This window comes from Vipera ursinii, assembly GCF_947247035.1.
Source record: "Vipera ursinii genome assembly, chromosome: 14".
NCBI lineage: Eukaryota > Metazoa > Chordata > Lepidosauria > Squamata > Viperidae > Vipera > Vipera ursinii.
Window position 1 is genome coordinate 6,469,220 of NC_139527.1, and position 15,830 is coordinate 6,485,049.

Sequence of the window (15,830 nt, forward strand, 5' to 3'; positions counted from 1 at the left end):
GGTTGTTCCACTGGTGAATTGTTCTCACTGTCAGGAAGTTTCTCCTCAGTTCTAGGCATAAGATACAACTCCTTGACTAGTTTCCATCTGTTGCTTCTTGTCCTGCCTTCGGGCGCTTTGGAGAACAGCTTGACTCCCTCTTCTTTGGGGCAGCCCCTGAGATATTGGAACGCTGCTATCATGTCTTGCTTAACAACAAAAAATTGGGACTCAATTGTGGTCAGGAATCCAGGGCTACCTGTGCAATCCTGTTCCCACCCCCCCACCCCCATTCTCTTTTACAGGGAGGGTCCCTTCTGGATCTCCTGCCCCATCCAGTATCCATCTGTGGGCTGTGCTGCCTTTTATCTGACTCTTCAAGCAGCAAGTCCTCCCTCTGTCTCCCAAGGCCTTTCTCAGCCTAACGGTTGCTTCCCTCCGTTTTTCAAACTGCCCTCCTTGTTTTAATTCCAGGTGACGGGTAAGTTCCGTGGAGGAGTCAATCCTTTTACTCAAGGGTGCTGTGGGAATGTGGAACATGTCCTCTGCAGCCCCCTGGCTCCTAGGTAAGATGTCAGGAGGAACGCAGAAGATTGATGGTTAACCAGCGCTGGGTTGCCTGTCCCTTTTGTGGGTGTGAGAGCTTGGGGGGGCTGGGTGAGCAGGTCTTCGCGGATTTATTGATTCTATTTTGCAAGCAGAGTCAAATTATAGATGGCAGGTGTTCACCTCTGCCTTGGACCCCTTGATGTGTTAACATGCGATCCTGGCCACACGTGACTTCCATCGCCCACAAAGCCGCTGTTGCCGGTCTTTCACACCAAAATGGCATTCATTCCTTCAGATTATCCGTCCTAGTCAATTATCCGTTTTACTGCTAGGTGCTCTTATTTTATTTCTTTAGAAGCACTCCTAACCTCCTCTCTTACTCACTCCTTAAGTGCCCGTTCCTTTATGTAAGCCATTTGCAGATGTTCACCGTTGATGGTCTACGGCCCTCGTGATGTTTTCCATCGGTTGTATCTTTTAACGCAAAGCGTGCAAGTTTCAAGCTCCGGTGATCTTGCAGGTACATTGTGGATCCCAAGAAGAAGGAGATGGTCAGCGTGAAGCCACCGTTCCTGAGGCCGGATCTAAAGGAGCGACAGATCACCGTCAAAATAAGCGACAATGGTGTCCAAGCCAACCTTATCCAGAGCAAGGTGAAGCATTCTTAAGAGCTTTCCTCTATCTGGGATCTACCCATATAGAGATCTGGTTTCCATATTTTCCCGGTGAAATATTCCCATAAAAAAAATCTACCTACATTTGGCTGAATTCATAAAGCATGCTTTTTTAAGCCCGAAGGGGTTAAATCACTTGCAACTCACTGCGGTTTGTGCAACCTATTGAGCCAAAGCCAAACAAGCTAAGTTACAGCCTAGCATGATTGGTGAATCCGTTCTAGGAGGGGCCAGATTTATGTATTCATTCGTATTTGATTGTTTGTATCCCACCTTTATTGTTTTTATAAATAACTCGAGATGATGAACATACATAATACTCCTTCGTCTTCCTATGTTCCCGTCAACAACAATTCTGTGAGTTCAGGTGGGCTGAGAGAGACGGATTGGCTCAAAGGCACCTGGCTGGCTTTCATGCCTAAGGCGGGACTAGAACTCCCAGTCTCTGGGTGATTGGCTCAAAGACGCCCAGCTGGCTTTCATACTTAAGGCAGGACTAGAACTCACAGTCTCTGGGTGATTGGCTCAAAGACGCCCAGCTGGCTTTCATACTTAAGGCAGGACTAGAACTCACAGTCTCCTGGTGATTGGCTCAGAGTCACCCATCTGGCTTTCATCACTAAGGCGGGACTAGAAATCTCCGTCTCCTGGTGACTGGCTCAAAGTCACCCAGCTGTCTTTCATGCCTAAGGCAGGATTAGAACTCATGCTCTGGTTTCTAGCCTGATGCCTTACCCACTAGGTCAAACTCGCTCCTAGCAGAGCTTCTTAGACTGCATTAAGCAAAGATTTGTTTAACCGTGGTTTGCCGAACAAGCCTCGACTGGATGGGTTCAGGCAACGTATTAAGCCATAAAGTAGAATAAGCAAAACACAGCGGCTGTTTTCATACCCTGGCTAAAATCAAACTAAACTTAACAGTGTCACTGTTCAACACAATGGGTGAAAACCACTGTTATCCTGCACAGCCTGCAGAGACATGGGGGGCGGGGGTGGGGGCAATGCATGTTTTTAAGGGTTAGAGTAGTCCACAATGTTACATGTTTTGTGCCAGCCATGGCAGTTCCCCAAATAGGTCATCAGATGGAGCAAAGAGGCTTCTTTGCTCCCCTGCAGCAGCCCCATTGGCGAGAGAGTTTTATGGCTAGGGAGGGGCCGAGACCCCCCATAAATACCTCTGCCCAGGGGCTGCTTCTTTGTTCTGCTTCTCTTTTCTATCTTCTCACTTGCATGCATTCTCTATCATACAAGCATGGATGCTTCCATGCCATATAGCTCTTTTTATATAACCTATCGATGAATAAAGCTTCATAATGACTGCATCTCTGCATTCTGCCTATTTTACTTGGAAGCACCTTAACGTCCCATCGATCTCTTGTGAAAGCTGCTTCACACACAACACTTAACCTTGTTTCATGATTGTTTTCAGTCTAAAATTAGCCTAGAAGGGCTGGATGAAAAAACCATGGATATACAACCTCCACTTCCGCCCAAAGGTGATTCCAGTAAATACAGCGAACTGGGAAGCAGCGAAGGTACGAGATTTGATATTTTCTTTTTTTTAAAAAAATCGAGTGAATGTATGAATTTCCCCGTTTTCCTTTTTCTTTTTCTCCAATCAGGTGAAGGTGTGAACTTCTCTCTTTTAAAAAAACTTCCTTTCTCGAGGAAAGTTCACGATTGGTTGAGCCCGTGATGCAGAAACCGTTGGATTCATAGAAGCTAAGCCGTAGTTTGTTTAACTACGGTTTACTGACTAAACCACCATTGACTGGATCCGTATAACCACCCGTCGGCTAAGTTTTGAAAAATTCGGGAGCTGGGTTTACATAGCCAAGCCGTAGACAAGCAAGCCATATTATGGGTTATGGGAAATTCCATCCTGGTTTGGGCTTGCCGTAAACCATGGCTTGTTTTCCTTTTTTGTTTTCCAGAAAGCAGCCTTTCTCCCAAACTTATCAGCCCTCCCACCCCTGCCATGTACAAATACCGCCCTGCTTTCAGCAACAACTCGAAAGTCCACTATCATGGAACATCTGAGCAGGTAAGATGGCAAGGCTGCAGACTGAATCTCAGCTTTGACCGAACGAAACGGAGCGGCCGACTTCAAACCAGCTTGAAATGTTTTCTGCCTCTTCCTGGGGTCAAAATAAAACTTTCAGTGGAACGATAACGTTTCAAACAGCGTTTCTCAACTAGGTCTTTTTTTTATTAAAGAGTTTTACAAACACAAAATTTTACAATATATCCCCAAATCCCTCCCACCCCAAACCCGCCCACTCCCCCCCACTTCCCAGAGCTAAATACAGGATTATAGTTACAATAATCATATTCTAAATAAAAATTATGCATAATATACAATTAACCAAGTTCATAATGTGCTTTAACTCCCCTTTAACATAACTACAAACAAAGTACCAATAACAATATCCCACTAAAATCTACTCATAAGCTAAATGGAACTTTTTAGTCCCATATTTGTCCTGAATATAATCTATCCATCTCCTCCAAACTGAAATATATCTTTCCTGTGAATGATCCTTCAAATAAGCAGAAATCTTAGACATTTCTGCAAGATTCGAGACTTTAAACACCCATTCTTCTACAGTGGGCAAACTATCCTTCTTCCAATATTGTCCCACCAGTAACCGTGCTGCTGTTATCATGTTCAACATCAAGTTAGTTTCTTTAACATCACAATCTACAACAATACCCAATAAAAACAATTGCGGAGAAAACTTTATCTTTCTCTTTAAAATCTTTTGAATGTTTTCTGCCTCTTCCTGGGGTCAAAATAAAACTTTCATTGGAACGATAACGTTTCAAACAGCGTTTCTCAACTAGGTCTTTTCATAACGTGTCTGAAAGGGATGTTGTGTTGTGTTGTGTTATGTTACGTTATGTTATTACTCCTTTTCCTCTCCAGAAGCAAGCCGTTTAAACCATCGTTCTTTGTCATTTTGAACAATGAGGCCACAGCACCAGTGGAAAAAGCCATTTTTAAGAAGGCTGTGTAAAGGCTCATTAATCTTTTTCCTGGCACTTGTTGCTTGGCTCAGAGAGAGAGAGAGAGAGACAGAAAGACAGAGAGACAGAGAGAAAGAAAGAAAGAGAAAGAGATAGATAGACAGAGACAGAGAAAGAGAAAGACAGAGAGAAAGAGAGAGTAAGACAGAGACAGACAGAAAGAGAGAGAAAGGATAAAGAGAGAGAGAGACAGAGAGAGAGAGAAAGAGCGAAAGAAAGAGAAAGAAAGAGAAAGAGAGAGATAGACAGAGAGAGAAAGAGAAAGACAGAGAGAAAGAGAGAGTAAGACAGACAGACAGAAAGAGAGAGAAAGGATAAAGAGAGAGAGAGACAGATAGAGAGAGAAACAGAGAAAGAAAGAGAAAGAAAGAAAGAGAAAGAGAGAGATAGACAGAGAGAGAAAGAGAAAGACAGAGAGAAAGAGAGAGTAAGACAGAGACAGACAGAAAGAGAGAGAAAGGAGAAAGAGAGAGAGACAGATAGAGAGAGAAACAGAGAAAGAAAGAGAAAGAGATAGACAGAGACAGAGAAAGAGAAAGACAGAGAAAGAGAGTAAGACAGAGACAGACAGAAAGAGAGAAAGGAGAAAGAGAGAGAGAGAGAGAAACAGAGAAAGAAAGAGAGAAAGAAAGAAAGAGTGAAACAGAGAAAGAAAGAAAGAAAGAGAGTGATAGAAAAGAGAGACAGAGAAGAGAGACAGATAGACAGAAAAAGAGAAAGGAGAAAGAAAGAGACAGAGATAGACAGAGAGACAGAGAAAGAGAAAGACAGAGAGAAAGAGAGAGACAGAGACAGACAGAGAGAGAGAAAGAAGGAGAGAGAGAGAGAGATGAGAGACAGAGACAGACAGAGAGAGAGAAAAACAAGTTGCTTCTGCTGATGTAGAGGTATGAGGGAATGATCTGAGAATACAGGGGAAGATAGGTTGCCTCGGGAATAATCAGATAAGAGACGACATAGCCTGCAACTACATAAGGGGTAAAGCAAGAAACGCGGAAAGGATCATCCCTAACTTATCAGGCTGAAAAAAAGAGACGGTGGGAGACTTGTATTTTAAGACTTGCAAGATTCTTTTTAAGATAGCCTTACAGTAAAGTCGAAATTGCCCATCTGGTCGTGCTTCCTGTCTGGTTGACCCAGGAGGGCTGACGGCCGCTCCGTTCTAACCCTTCCTTCTTTTCTCCCAGATCTCCATCCAGGAAGGTCTGAGGCAAAGCTCCCTGGCCGACGACAACGACAGCAGCCTGGATTACCAATCTGAGCCCAGCATGGAGCTCCCCAACTATCGGAAGAGGTCCCTTCACAAAACCTACCAGTCTTCTCCGCTCCAAGCTGATTCTTTTGCTGCCAACTCGAGGTCCCTCAGTCTGAAAACGGGGGGGCGGAGAGGCACCGACAAACTGCCCCTCCATCCCATGAAGTCCGAAGGGGCGACCTCAACCCCCTACAAGAGCATCTTCGCCCCCAATTCACTCTCCAACAGGAACGGGAGCTTATCCTACGACAGCTTGCTGAATCCCATTTCCCCTTCCGGGAAGCGGTGCATGGCGCACGCCGCGGTGGGCTCCGTCGGATACCACTCGCCCTATTTGTCTGCCAAAATGTGCCATCTGCGGGGCAGGGAACTCCAGCGCCCGTCTCCCCAGACCTTTAGCCCCGGGCAGAGTGGGCCAGCCCCGCACCCACGAGACCCCTCTCCAGTCCGCTACGACAACCTGTCCAAAACCATTATGGCGTCCATCCAAGAAAGGAAGGAGATGGAGGAGAAGGAGAAGCTGCTTCATTCTCACCCAGACTCCGTGTTTGCCGATTCAGGGGTGTATGACACCCCGAGTTCTTACAGCCTTCAGCAAGTCAGCCTGCTGTCGGACGATCCCCGTAGCTTAGTCCTGCGATACGGCTCCAGAGACAATCTCATCCCCACCAGCAGCTTTAGCACCCGGAACCCAGCCTTGCAGACGTCTGTTTCTTCCCTCTCCAGCGCCATGACCCGGGTGTCAAGGACTTCCACACCTTCTCTCCAAGCAGACCTAGCCAATAACAACATCCAAGCCCATCAGGCACTGCAAGGCAGGATGAGTAACGGCTCCTATAAGTCACCAATCCGCCAGGTTCCTTCATCGCCGAGCGGGATCCACAGATCTCCCTCGTACGGGCCTCCCAAATCGGTCTCCTTTGTTAATACGGTGGAGCTCACTGAAGCCCAACCCGTAGGAGCTGCAAGGTATGGAGAATTTCAGCACGGCTGAGTTGCGTGTGGGGAGACGGGGTGCAGAGTTCAAATACTTCTGTATTTCTGGATGGTTTTCAGCCAAGGGGAGACGGTCTCAAAAAATGTATACCTTGCGCTCATTAAATGACCTGGAAATTAAGAGTTAAACCGAGACTAGATTGTAGGCTAGTTTGTTACTCAGAAATAGAACGTAATTCCCTGGACTCATCCAATATTTAAGAGTAGCATACTAGCAAACGTAAAATAATTTCAGGCTGGCTACTAGACGTGAGTATCAAGTTCCAGATTTCAGCACTAACATCCAATGAAGATGCGGAATGGGTTGTTTAATTAGTATGCGCTTCATCATAGTTCTTAAGTTGAAGAGTAGATTCTGGCCTTTGGGGTCCTCGGTGCTCTCTGAGCTGGGTGGATTTCTTGCAGATGTTTCATGACCCAACTAGGTAACATCATCAGTGCTAAAGGGAGTGGGGTGTGCAGAGTGGAGGAGGGGAGGAAGGGGGAGGAGGGGGAGGAAGAGGACTGTGGGGTCCTTGGTGCTCTCTGAGCTTGGGTGTCTTCCTGAAGACGTTTCATGACCCAACTAGGTAACGTCATCAGTGCTCTATCACTTCTGTAAGTAAGGAATGATAGAGAACCACAGCTTAGAGAGCCTCAGGTTCAACCTTTGGTGCTACAAATATATACAAATAAGAGCCTTGGTGGAGCAGTGGGCTGATGCCTCCTTAAGTAACACCACAGCTGCCTGCAATTAGTGCAGGTTTGAGTCCCACCAGGCTCAAGGTTGACTCAGCCTTCCATCCTTCCGAGGTAGGTAAAATGAGGACCCAGATTGTTGGGGGCAATTAAGCTGACTTTGTAATAATGCCGCTTGTGGGGTGTGTGTGTGAAAGCCCTAATAAGCAGGCAGATACATAGAATGAAGGCTACTGCTAAGCTTGTAAGCCGCCCTGAGTCTTCCGAGAAGGGTGGGATATAAATGGAATTAAAATAAAATAAATAAAATAAATATTCCCTTCTGTCAGTATCAGATTGTAACATTTTAGGGGATCATTTATTCCTTTAAACCTGACTGTCCGCTTCGTGCAGAAATCCAAATTAAAAGGATTGTTGAATGATAGCTTTCCAACCTCGGTTTGAAGGCCTTCTGCAAAAGGGGGAAGTCATCCCATCTCTAGGTTGCTATTTCCACCGTTACGTATAACCAGGAAGTACAGATAGTCCTCGACTTACAACGGTTCATTTAATGACCATTCCAAGTTACAACGGCACTAAAAAAAGTGAGCCATGACCATGACCCTGAGTCCCCCTGGGAGAAGGGCGGTATATAAATTAAATTAATAAATAAATAAATAATAAATAATAATAATTTTTCACAATTATGACCGTTGCAGCATCCCCTTGGCCACGCGATTTACATTCGGATGCCTGACAACTAGTACATATTTTGACGGTTGCAGCCTCCCCCATGGTCACACGATCAAAAGTCAGACGCTTGGCCACTGGCATGTATCTAGGACGGTTGCAGTGTCCCTGGGGAAGGGGGTCACGTGATCAACGTTTGCGACCTTCTGACCAGCAAAGTCCGCGGGGAGGCCAGATTCGCACCAGAACCGTGTGACTTAACTAACAATTGAAGCAATCCCCTTAATCAAGGCGGCCAGAAAAAGTCTTAAGAGCGGCGGCAAAAAGCACTTAACAAATTAGGGCTCAATTGTGGCCGTAAGTCGAGGACTAAACTATATTGCGGCGCGTGAGGGGGACGCCGTCTGGACAGACAGACAGAAGTACGAGAGGGAGGAGGGTGTTTTCAAATAATAATAATAATAATAATAATAATAATAATTAATAATAATAATAATAATAATAATAATAATAATAATAATAATAATAATAATAAAGTTGGAAGGGACCTTGGAGGTCATCTACTCCAACCCCCTGCTCAGGCAGGAAACCTTATACCATTTCAGACAAATGGCTGTCCAGTCTCTTCTTAAAAACCTCCAGTGTTGGAGCATTCACCACCTCTGGAGGCAGGTTGTTCTGCTACTGCCGTCTCGATCAAAATGGGGGGGGGCGTCTCTTAATTCCAGCCTTTTGTCTAAGTCCGTCTGGAGTGTTCCCCACTCCATACGGGTAAGCCCTCGACTTAACAAACATTCATTTAGTGACCATTTGAACTGACAGTGGCCCTGGGAAAAAGAGACTGAGCAACTTATTTCTAACTGAGGTAGCGTGTCCCGTGATCAGCATCCAGGCACGTTGCAAACCAGCACGTATCTGCCATGGTTGCAAGTAGCATCCCAAGGTTACGTGATCGTCCCTTGTCCCCTTCACAGCTGGCTCAGCAGAGGAGGCCAAATTGTTAATAACAACCATGTTATTGACAACTGCCAGTGATTTGCTGTACGAGCAAAGCGGGGAGGGGTGGGAAAAGGGGAGAAGGGTGATAAAACTGGGTGTGGTCCACTTTATTTATTTATTTTATTTTAATTCCATTTATATCCCGCCCTTCTCCGAAGACTCAGGGCGGCTTACAAGCTTAGCAGTAGCCTTCATTCTATGTGGCTGCCTTTGCAGAAATTCCGTTTTTCCCATTGTGCTTGCAAGTCGAGAACTACCGATATAAGATTCCTCGTTTTCTTCTGCCTCCTAACCTTTGACCTTATCTTTCTCCCGGCCACAGAGAGGACATCCCGCTGAAGACCCCTCACAGTAAAATCAATGGACAGCCGAAGGGTCTTTCCAGAGCCGAGGGTCGAATCGGCTCCACGCCTAGTGCCCAAGGTCCTCCCTTGAGTCCAGCTAGACACTCAAACGTTAAGAAAGTGTCTGGAGTGGGCGGAACAACCTATGAAATTTCAGTGTAAACAAAAAGAAGGCGAGTTAAGAGTATGGGAGAAGGAGAAGTCCCTGCAAATTCATCTGTGGAGCTACATTACACTGTGAAGATCCAACAGCAACAGAAGGAGGAAACCAACGGTTGGTGCCTGCCCTGTACGTGACTTCATGGCTGGACTTATTTTTTTTTCCCCAACCATTCTTAAAAGGCATGCAGAGGTCCCCCTTGGCCAGCTGAGGCCAGCTGTAGCCTTATTCTTCAACGAATGATGCCCCTTGGCACAGCTCATTGGGTCCTTCCTGGACAAACTGACCCGTCCACAACCGACAACGCCGGCTGTGTCCAACAATGGTTAAAAACCATTGTGCATTTTCTTTGTCCATCCCATCCTTGTCCTTAGGCCTTGTTGCTTTCTCTTCCACCCCTGCTTCAAGTCTCCAGGCTGGTTGAAGGCCAAGATGAAGAAGTGACGGAACTCGTGTGGAAGAAGTGATGGAACTCATGAGGAAGAAGTGACGGAACTCATGAAGAAATGATGGAACTCATGAAGAAGAAATGATGGAACTCATGAGGAACAAGTGATGGAACTCATGGGGAACAAGTGATGGAACTCAAGAGGAACAAGTGATGGAACTCATGAGGAACAAGTGAACCCAACAAGTTTCTGGTTTTCTTTTTTCAGCCCATCCGTGATCTATACAAAACTTGGAAGAGCTGCATTTGAAGCAGTCAAGTGCTATCTAATACGTAGTCTTCTGGGTCCTTAACCGTTTCCTTCTCTGTGGTGTTCTTCTTAATTCATTTCAGGGATGGCAGAAGGGAATCAGGTTTCTGCATCCATGCTTTGGGTGAGACATACATTTTCCTCCTTTTAGGATGAGTGGGGAAATTCATGCGCTTATGGAAACTGGGCATAACCATGCACTGAAGAGAACCCTAATCTAGCAAAGGAAAGTTGATGGACACCACTAGACCTCTGAGTCTTGTTCAGTCTTTTAGATACCATCCTTTGGGCCAAGAAATGGGGCGATTTTCTAGCCATCTTCTTACCATCTGCTGAAGCATCTGAAAACTATATTGCGCCCATGAAGAGTTTCCCCATCATGCCATAGAACTGTTGCACAAATAAGGGACTTCCATTTCCCCCCACACACCCCGGACAATTCTAGATGGGTTTTCAAATACCACCAATAACCCTGCCTTGCTTTTGAAGGAAAAACGAAAACAAAAAAATTCAAAATATTGAGAAGGTCACTTCTGATTTTCAAACAGCCATACTCCTTCCGATTCTCCTGCTCCTGGGGGTTGTGAAATGGTGTTAAATTGTCTTGCACTGGTGCAGCGTGTGTGTGTGTGTGTGTGTGTGTATACTCTCGACGCAAGGTATTTTTGAGCTGTTGCATTTCGCGATGTGTGTCCGTGTGTATGCGTGCGCGTGTGTGTGATTGTTGGTCAGCTGAACGCACGTCTGCAGGAGACACGTCTGTGGCCTGCTTGAAGATGGGCACAGTAAATATCCAGGGAGACAGCAAGACCGCTGATCGCTAGACTTTTTAAGGGTCGATCCGAAAGAGAATTTGTTAAAGAAAAAGTGCTCCCTAAACTGTTTACAAAAATTCTAAATCTTTCTCCTCAAAATTAGGAAGTCTTCCCTTCCACATCCTGTACCTACCCTTCAGTGTAAATCATATTTCAGTTAAGAAACAAGCAGAAAATAGAAGTAGTATATTTAGAATGCTGATACTTAGCATAATGGGCCTTAAATAATTCTTTATATATATACATATATATATAAAGTTGGGTGACTGCCTCTTAAGGCTGAATGCTGCAAAAGATCACGGTGTTAAAAAACGTTGTGGGGTTTTGTTGGTTTTTTGCCCTTTCCTTTTTTGCCAAATTTGGTGAGCGTGTGTGTGTGTGTGTGTGTTTGTGTGTGGCATGGATGAGCTAGGAGGGCAGGGAAGGAATGGATCCCTTAGTGCAAATGTGGTAGTTACGATCACTTGGACACAAGTTGTGGTTTGTTCTGGAAAGAGAACCAGATCAGCGAGCCAAATGCTTACGTCTCTTTTTCTCCACGCCAAGCAAAAGAAAACTGCATTTTAAGAAGTGAGAATAGTCAGTTTTTCTCAGATGGATTCTGACCGGCATAGGTTATTTTGCATTTCATCCTCAAAAGTGTATACAGCCTGTCCTCAATTTACAACAGTTTTTTTTTAGTGACTGTCTGAGGTGACAACTGCTCTGAAAAAGGCCACTTATGACCGTTTTTCACACTTACGACCCTTGCAGCATCCCTGTGGTCAGGTGATCAAAATCCAGATGCTTGGCAAGTGACTCGCATTTGGGACTGTCCCGGGATCATGTGTTCAGCTTTTGCAACCTCCTGGTGAACAAAATCAACGGGGAAGCCAGATTTGCACAGCCACCCACGTTGCCAACTTAACAACTGCAGTGATTCACTTAACAGCTGAAAGGCAGGTCGTAAAATGGGGTAAGAGTTGCTTCACAACTGTCTCACTTAGCAACAAAAATTTGGGGGCTCAATTGTGGTGGTAAGTCAAGGACTGTCTGTAGTTGCGTGGAGTAAAAACCAGCAAACACGCCTTCCAAATTCCCCAATTAAAAACAACCAACGCCGCCCCCCCCCACCCCCAATCATCACCTCACCACTCCAGGGATGGCACTCCAAGGTGATTAAAACCGATTTCAGGGAAATTGTAGAGAAGGCATTTTGTTTTCCCGATTTGGATTTATTTTGAAATTCACGGGCTTATTTTTGATTTTGCAAGCGCTTACGTTTTGTCTGCTTCCTAGTTTTACAGTAAGCTTCCCAACGGGTGGGAGGTGTTTCCCATATTCATCCATTGTTGTGCGGTTTGGCGAGCTAATTCTTCTGGGATGAGATTTCAGAGAGAGCGTGAAGCCTGCTTGGATGGCCCGTCCCTTCTTTTCCTGGGTCTGTGATAAATCTCTGGCATTTGATGTTTTCTCGCTTTTTCATCTGGGGAGAGAGAAAAAAAGTTACTGAAAGACGGTGGAGTCCTCTCTGAGCTTGGCTGTCTTATGCAGACGTTTCGTTACCCACGTAGGTAACATCTTCAGTGCTCAAAGGGAGGGGAGGAAATGGAGGAGAAGAAAGACTGATGCTGTCTGAATTTGTCTCTTTTCTTGTGGACATTTATTACCCAACCAGGTAACATCAACAATGCTAAAAGGGAGTTGGGGGGGGAGGAGGACTGTGGGGTCCTTGGCGCTCTCTGAGCTTGGTGGTTTTCTTGCAGACATTTCATGACCCAACTAGGCAACATCATCAGTGCTAGAAGGGAGAGGGGGGGGAGGAGGAGGAGGAGGAGGAGGACTGTGGGGGTCCTTGGTGCTCTCTGAGCTTGGTTTTCTTGCAGACGTTTCATGACCCAACTAAGAAACATCAGCAGTGCTAGAAGGGAATGGGGTTTGTGGAGAGGCAGAGAAGAACAGGAGGAGGACTCTGGGGTCCTTGGCACTCTCTGAGCTTGGCTGTTTTCTTGCAGATGTTTCATTACCCATCTAGGTAACACTATCAGTGCTAGAAAGGAATGGGCATGGGAAGACCTTAGAAATCCAGGAAAGGATTTATGCTTAGATTACATTGCATTGTCCCTTGTATATATAATATTAGGGGTATCTGCAAGGTACAGTTAAAACAAATCATGCTCGGTCAATGTGCATAAGATACAACAGAAGCTCCGAATCGCATGATTCTGGCCACCATCTTGATTTTTCCGGACTGTGGTCTACTGGCACCTCTGGATGATACGATAGTCTGAGTGGACATGATGACGCGTTCCTCAGAGAAAAGGGAGATGTACAGAACTGTATGGTTTGAAGAGATTAATTCTAGAAGAATGCAAGGATAGTAGGATGTTGATCTTGGAACAGTGTCTATATTAAAAAGTCCCACTTGGCTGGATTCTCATGTTAGGATGAGGAAAGGTGAAGAGCTGGATTCTTTCAAACTGGAGGTTTAGCAGCCAACTGTGGTCCAGATTCTTTGGGGGAACACATAAGATGTAGAATTTTCAAGCGATGCCATCAGCTTTGGTGCTGTGTTGTCATCCGGATTTGATTCAATATCTTACACATCTCAACGGCTTCTGTCGCCTACTTCGCCGGGAAGCGATGTCTAGCCTCTAAATCTGACCTAAAATATTTTGCAGGAACAAGATGGCCCCTACTCCCATTCTGGGTGCAAAGCCATTCCCATTTTTTCGTCCAAGAAACTTTTTCAGTTCTGAATGGGGGAGAATAGAAGGATTTATATTCTTTGCAGTCATCTGATGGTTAGCGCTCTTTCTGAGAATTGTTGAGGCCGTTTGGAAGTTTATCTGTGCCCTATTCAGGGTCTCCTGTATAGTACAAATGGGCGTGGAATCTTTTTGGAAGTGCTGGAAGGACCGTGTTGTAAACAGGAATGAACTGGTGTCCTACGCAGTCCTTTCAATAGCTCCAAGAAGATCCCACATCCGTTTCCGCTATTCAGGAGACCCTGAGGGCACAAATAAATTTCCAAGTGGCCCCAATGAAAGAGTACTAATGACCAGATGACTGCAAAGAATATAAATCCTTCTATTCTCCGCGATGCAGTCGGAACTAAAGAAGCTTCTTAGATGAGAAGCAAAATGTCTTCAAGGAAAAAAAAAAACAAGAAGAAAATCCAGTTGCATTTTGAAAAGCACCTTTGGGGCAAAAGATCTCCCTGCTTTTGGAATCAAAGTTCAGAGACATTGCATGACTCATGACTGTTTTCTCCAATATTGTGGAGCCTCCCTTAGCGTCCTCTGCCTAAGTTAATGCACTACATCACCTATCATCCATCCTTTGGTCTTGAATGAAACTGGAAAAAAGTGCCTTCGGTGTAAATTGGATAATGACCACTGAACTTTCACCAGGCTGATGGGTAGGAATGAATGCTATTTTATGCCGGCTAAATTTTAACTCCAATCTCTGCTCTTGCCCATCATTATTAGTTGACTTCTTAATGATTGTTATTGACTGTTTTATTTTTCTGTCTTCTCGTATGCTATTTTAATTCCAGACTGCACCTAATGGTCTAAGAACACCCTCCTCTGTCTATAGAATTAAGCTTTCTTTAATTCAGGGTGACTTTCTCGTAGGCCTGTCTTCCTTACCCAGATAACCACGAGATATAATGGATTGACAGCTTCCCAAATGTTTGCTCATGATAGAAGCACGGAATTATTGAAAGGGGAGCCATAGTTTTCGTTCACCTGCTCAGTGTTGGAATGCAAATTAAAACATCCAAAATTGTCCATCTTGAATAAGAACCCACCGTATCATGACCATTATTTCTACTGTTAAAATTAGTTTTCCTCCTAGGATGTTTTTTTCCTAAAATGTAACTGGCATCATCCTTGTCGTGACCTAAATCTTATCATCTCATATCTTACATTATTGGATGAAAGAGAACAGATCTGGATCATCTTCTGTGGGAGAACTTCTAGATAATTGTCCTACCATCACTTGGTCTTCTCAAGGCTGACACTTCTGTCTGGTTCCCCAATCATCCTTATTGTCCTTCTTTGAATCTATTCCAGTTTGACTCAGTTCTTTTTTAAAAGCATGGCACCCAAAGCTGATACACATTTCTGAAGAGGCAGGGCTAATACAGATCAGCCTGGAAGAACTTAATTCAAGACCAAACCCGAAGTTTTCATTTAAATCAGAGCTTCCCTCCAAACGTTGCTGCTGAATTTTTACTGAAATGCAAAGGTGGAAATTATTATGCAGCCTTTGCATTGGCTGGCTTTAATGTTCAATTTCATTCTAAGCGAATTGGAGCAAATTTTATTTCTATCCAGCCCTGTCCATTTGTCTTTTCTAGACTCTCTTCCCTTTTATAGGAACAACTTCCCTTTGTTGGAACGGGGAATGTCTAGTCTAGTGAAGAGAAGGATGAGGGGTGACATGATAGCAGTCTTCCAATATCTCAGGGGCTGCCCCAAACAAGAGGGAGTCAAGCTATTCTCCAAAGTACCTGAGAGCAGGACAAGAAGCGACGGATGGAAACGGATCAAGGAGAGAAACAACCTGGAACTAAGGAGGAACTTCCTAACAGTGAGAACAATCAATCAGTGGAACAACTTGCCTCCAGAAGTTGTGGGTGCTCCATCACTGGAGGTCTAAGGAGATTCTGAGTCCTCCAACCCATGGCTGTTCCATAGGTGCTTCTTCAAAAGGCAACTGGACTTTGTTTTTCCTTCAAGACGTTGTGCTTCTCATCCAAGACGCTTTTTTAGTTCTGACTCCGGACTGACTTCAGTCAGAACTGAAGAAGCTTCTTGGGTGAGAAGCAAAATATCTTCCAGAAAAAACAAAGTCTGGTTGCCTTTTGGGGAAAAAAAACCCCCGCCCATCACTGGAGGTTTTAAAGAAGAGACTGGAGGGCCATTTGTCCAGAATGGTATAGAGTCTTTTTCTTGAGCAGTGGGGTGGACTAGAAGACCTCTGAGGTCTCTCCCAACTC

General features: G+C 44.9%; 1 protein-coding gene across 2 annotated transcripts in view; it reads left to right on the top strand.

Moving 5' to 3' along the window:
• Nucleotides 1–15,830, top strand: part of ZDHHC8 (zDHHC palmitoyltransferase 8) — a 65,954-nt gene that overhangs the window by 46,809 nt on the left and 3,315 nt on the right. Inside the window, exons 6-11 of one of the 2 annotated variants that reach the window (XR_014493732.1) lie at nt 454–545; nt 1,049–1,181; nt 2,632–2,737; nt 3,137–3,246; nt 5,417–6,453; nt 9,149–12,500. Coding sequence is in view for 1 of the 2 variants with exons in the window: in XM_083373245.1 (XP_083229371.1) it covers nt 454–545; nt 1,049–1,181; nt 2,632–2,737; nt 3,137–3,246; nt 5,417–6,453; nt 9,149–9,332 (1,662 nt within the window). In the remaining variant the exon portion in view is untranslated. Of the gene's footprint in view, nt 1–453; nt 546–1,048; nt 1,182–2,631; nt 2,738–3,136; nt 3,247–5,416; nt 6,454–9,148; nt 12,611–15,830 lie in introns of those variants that run through there. The other variant, XM_083373245.1, reaches the window with a different exon arrangement.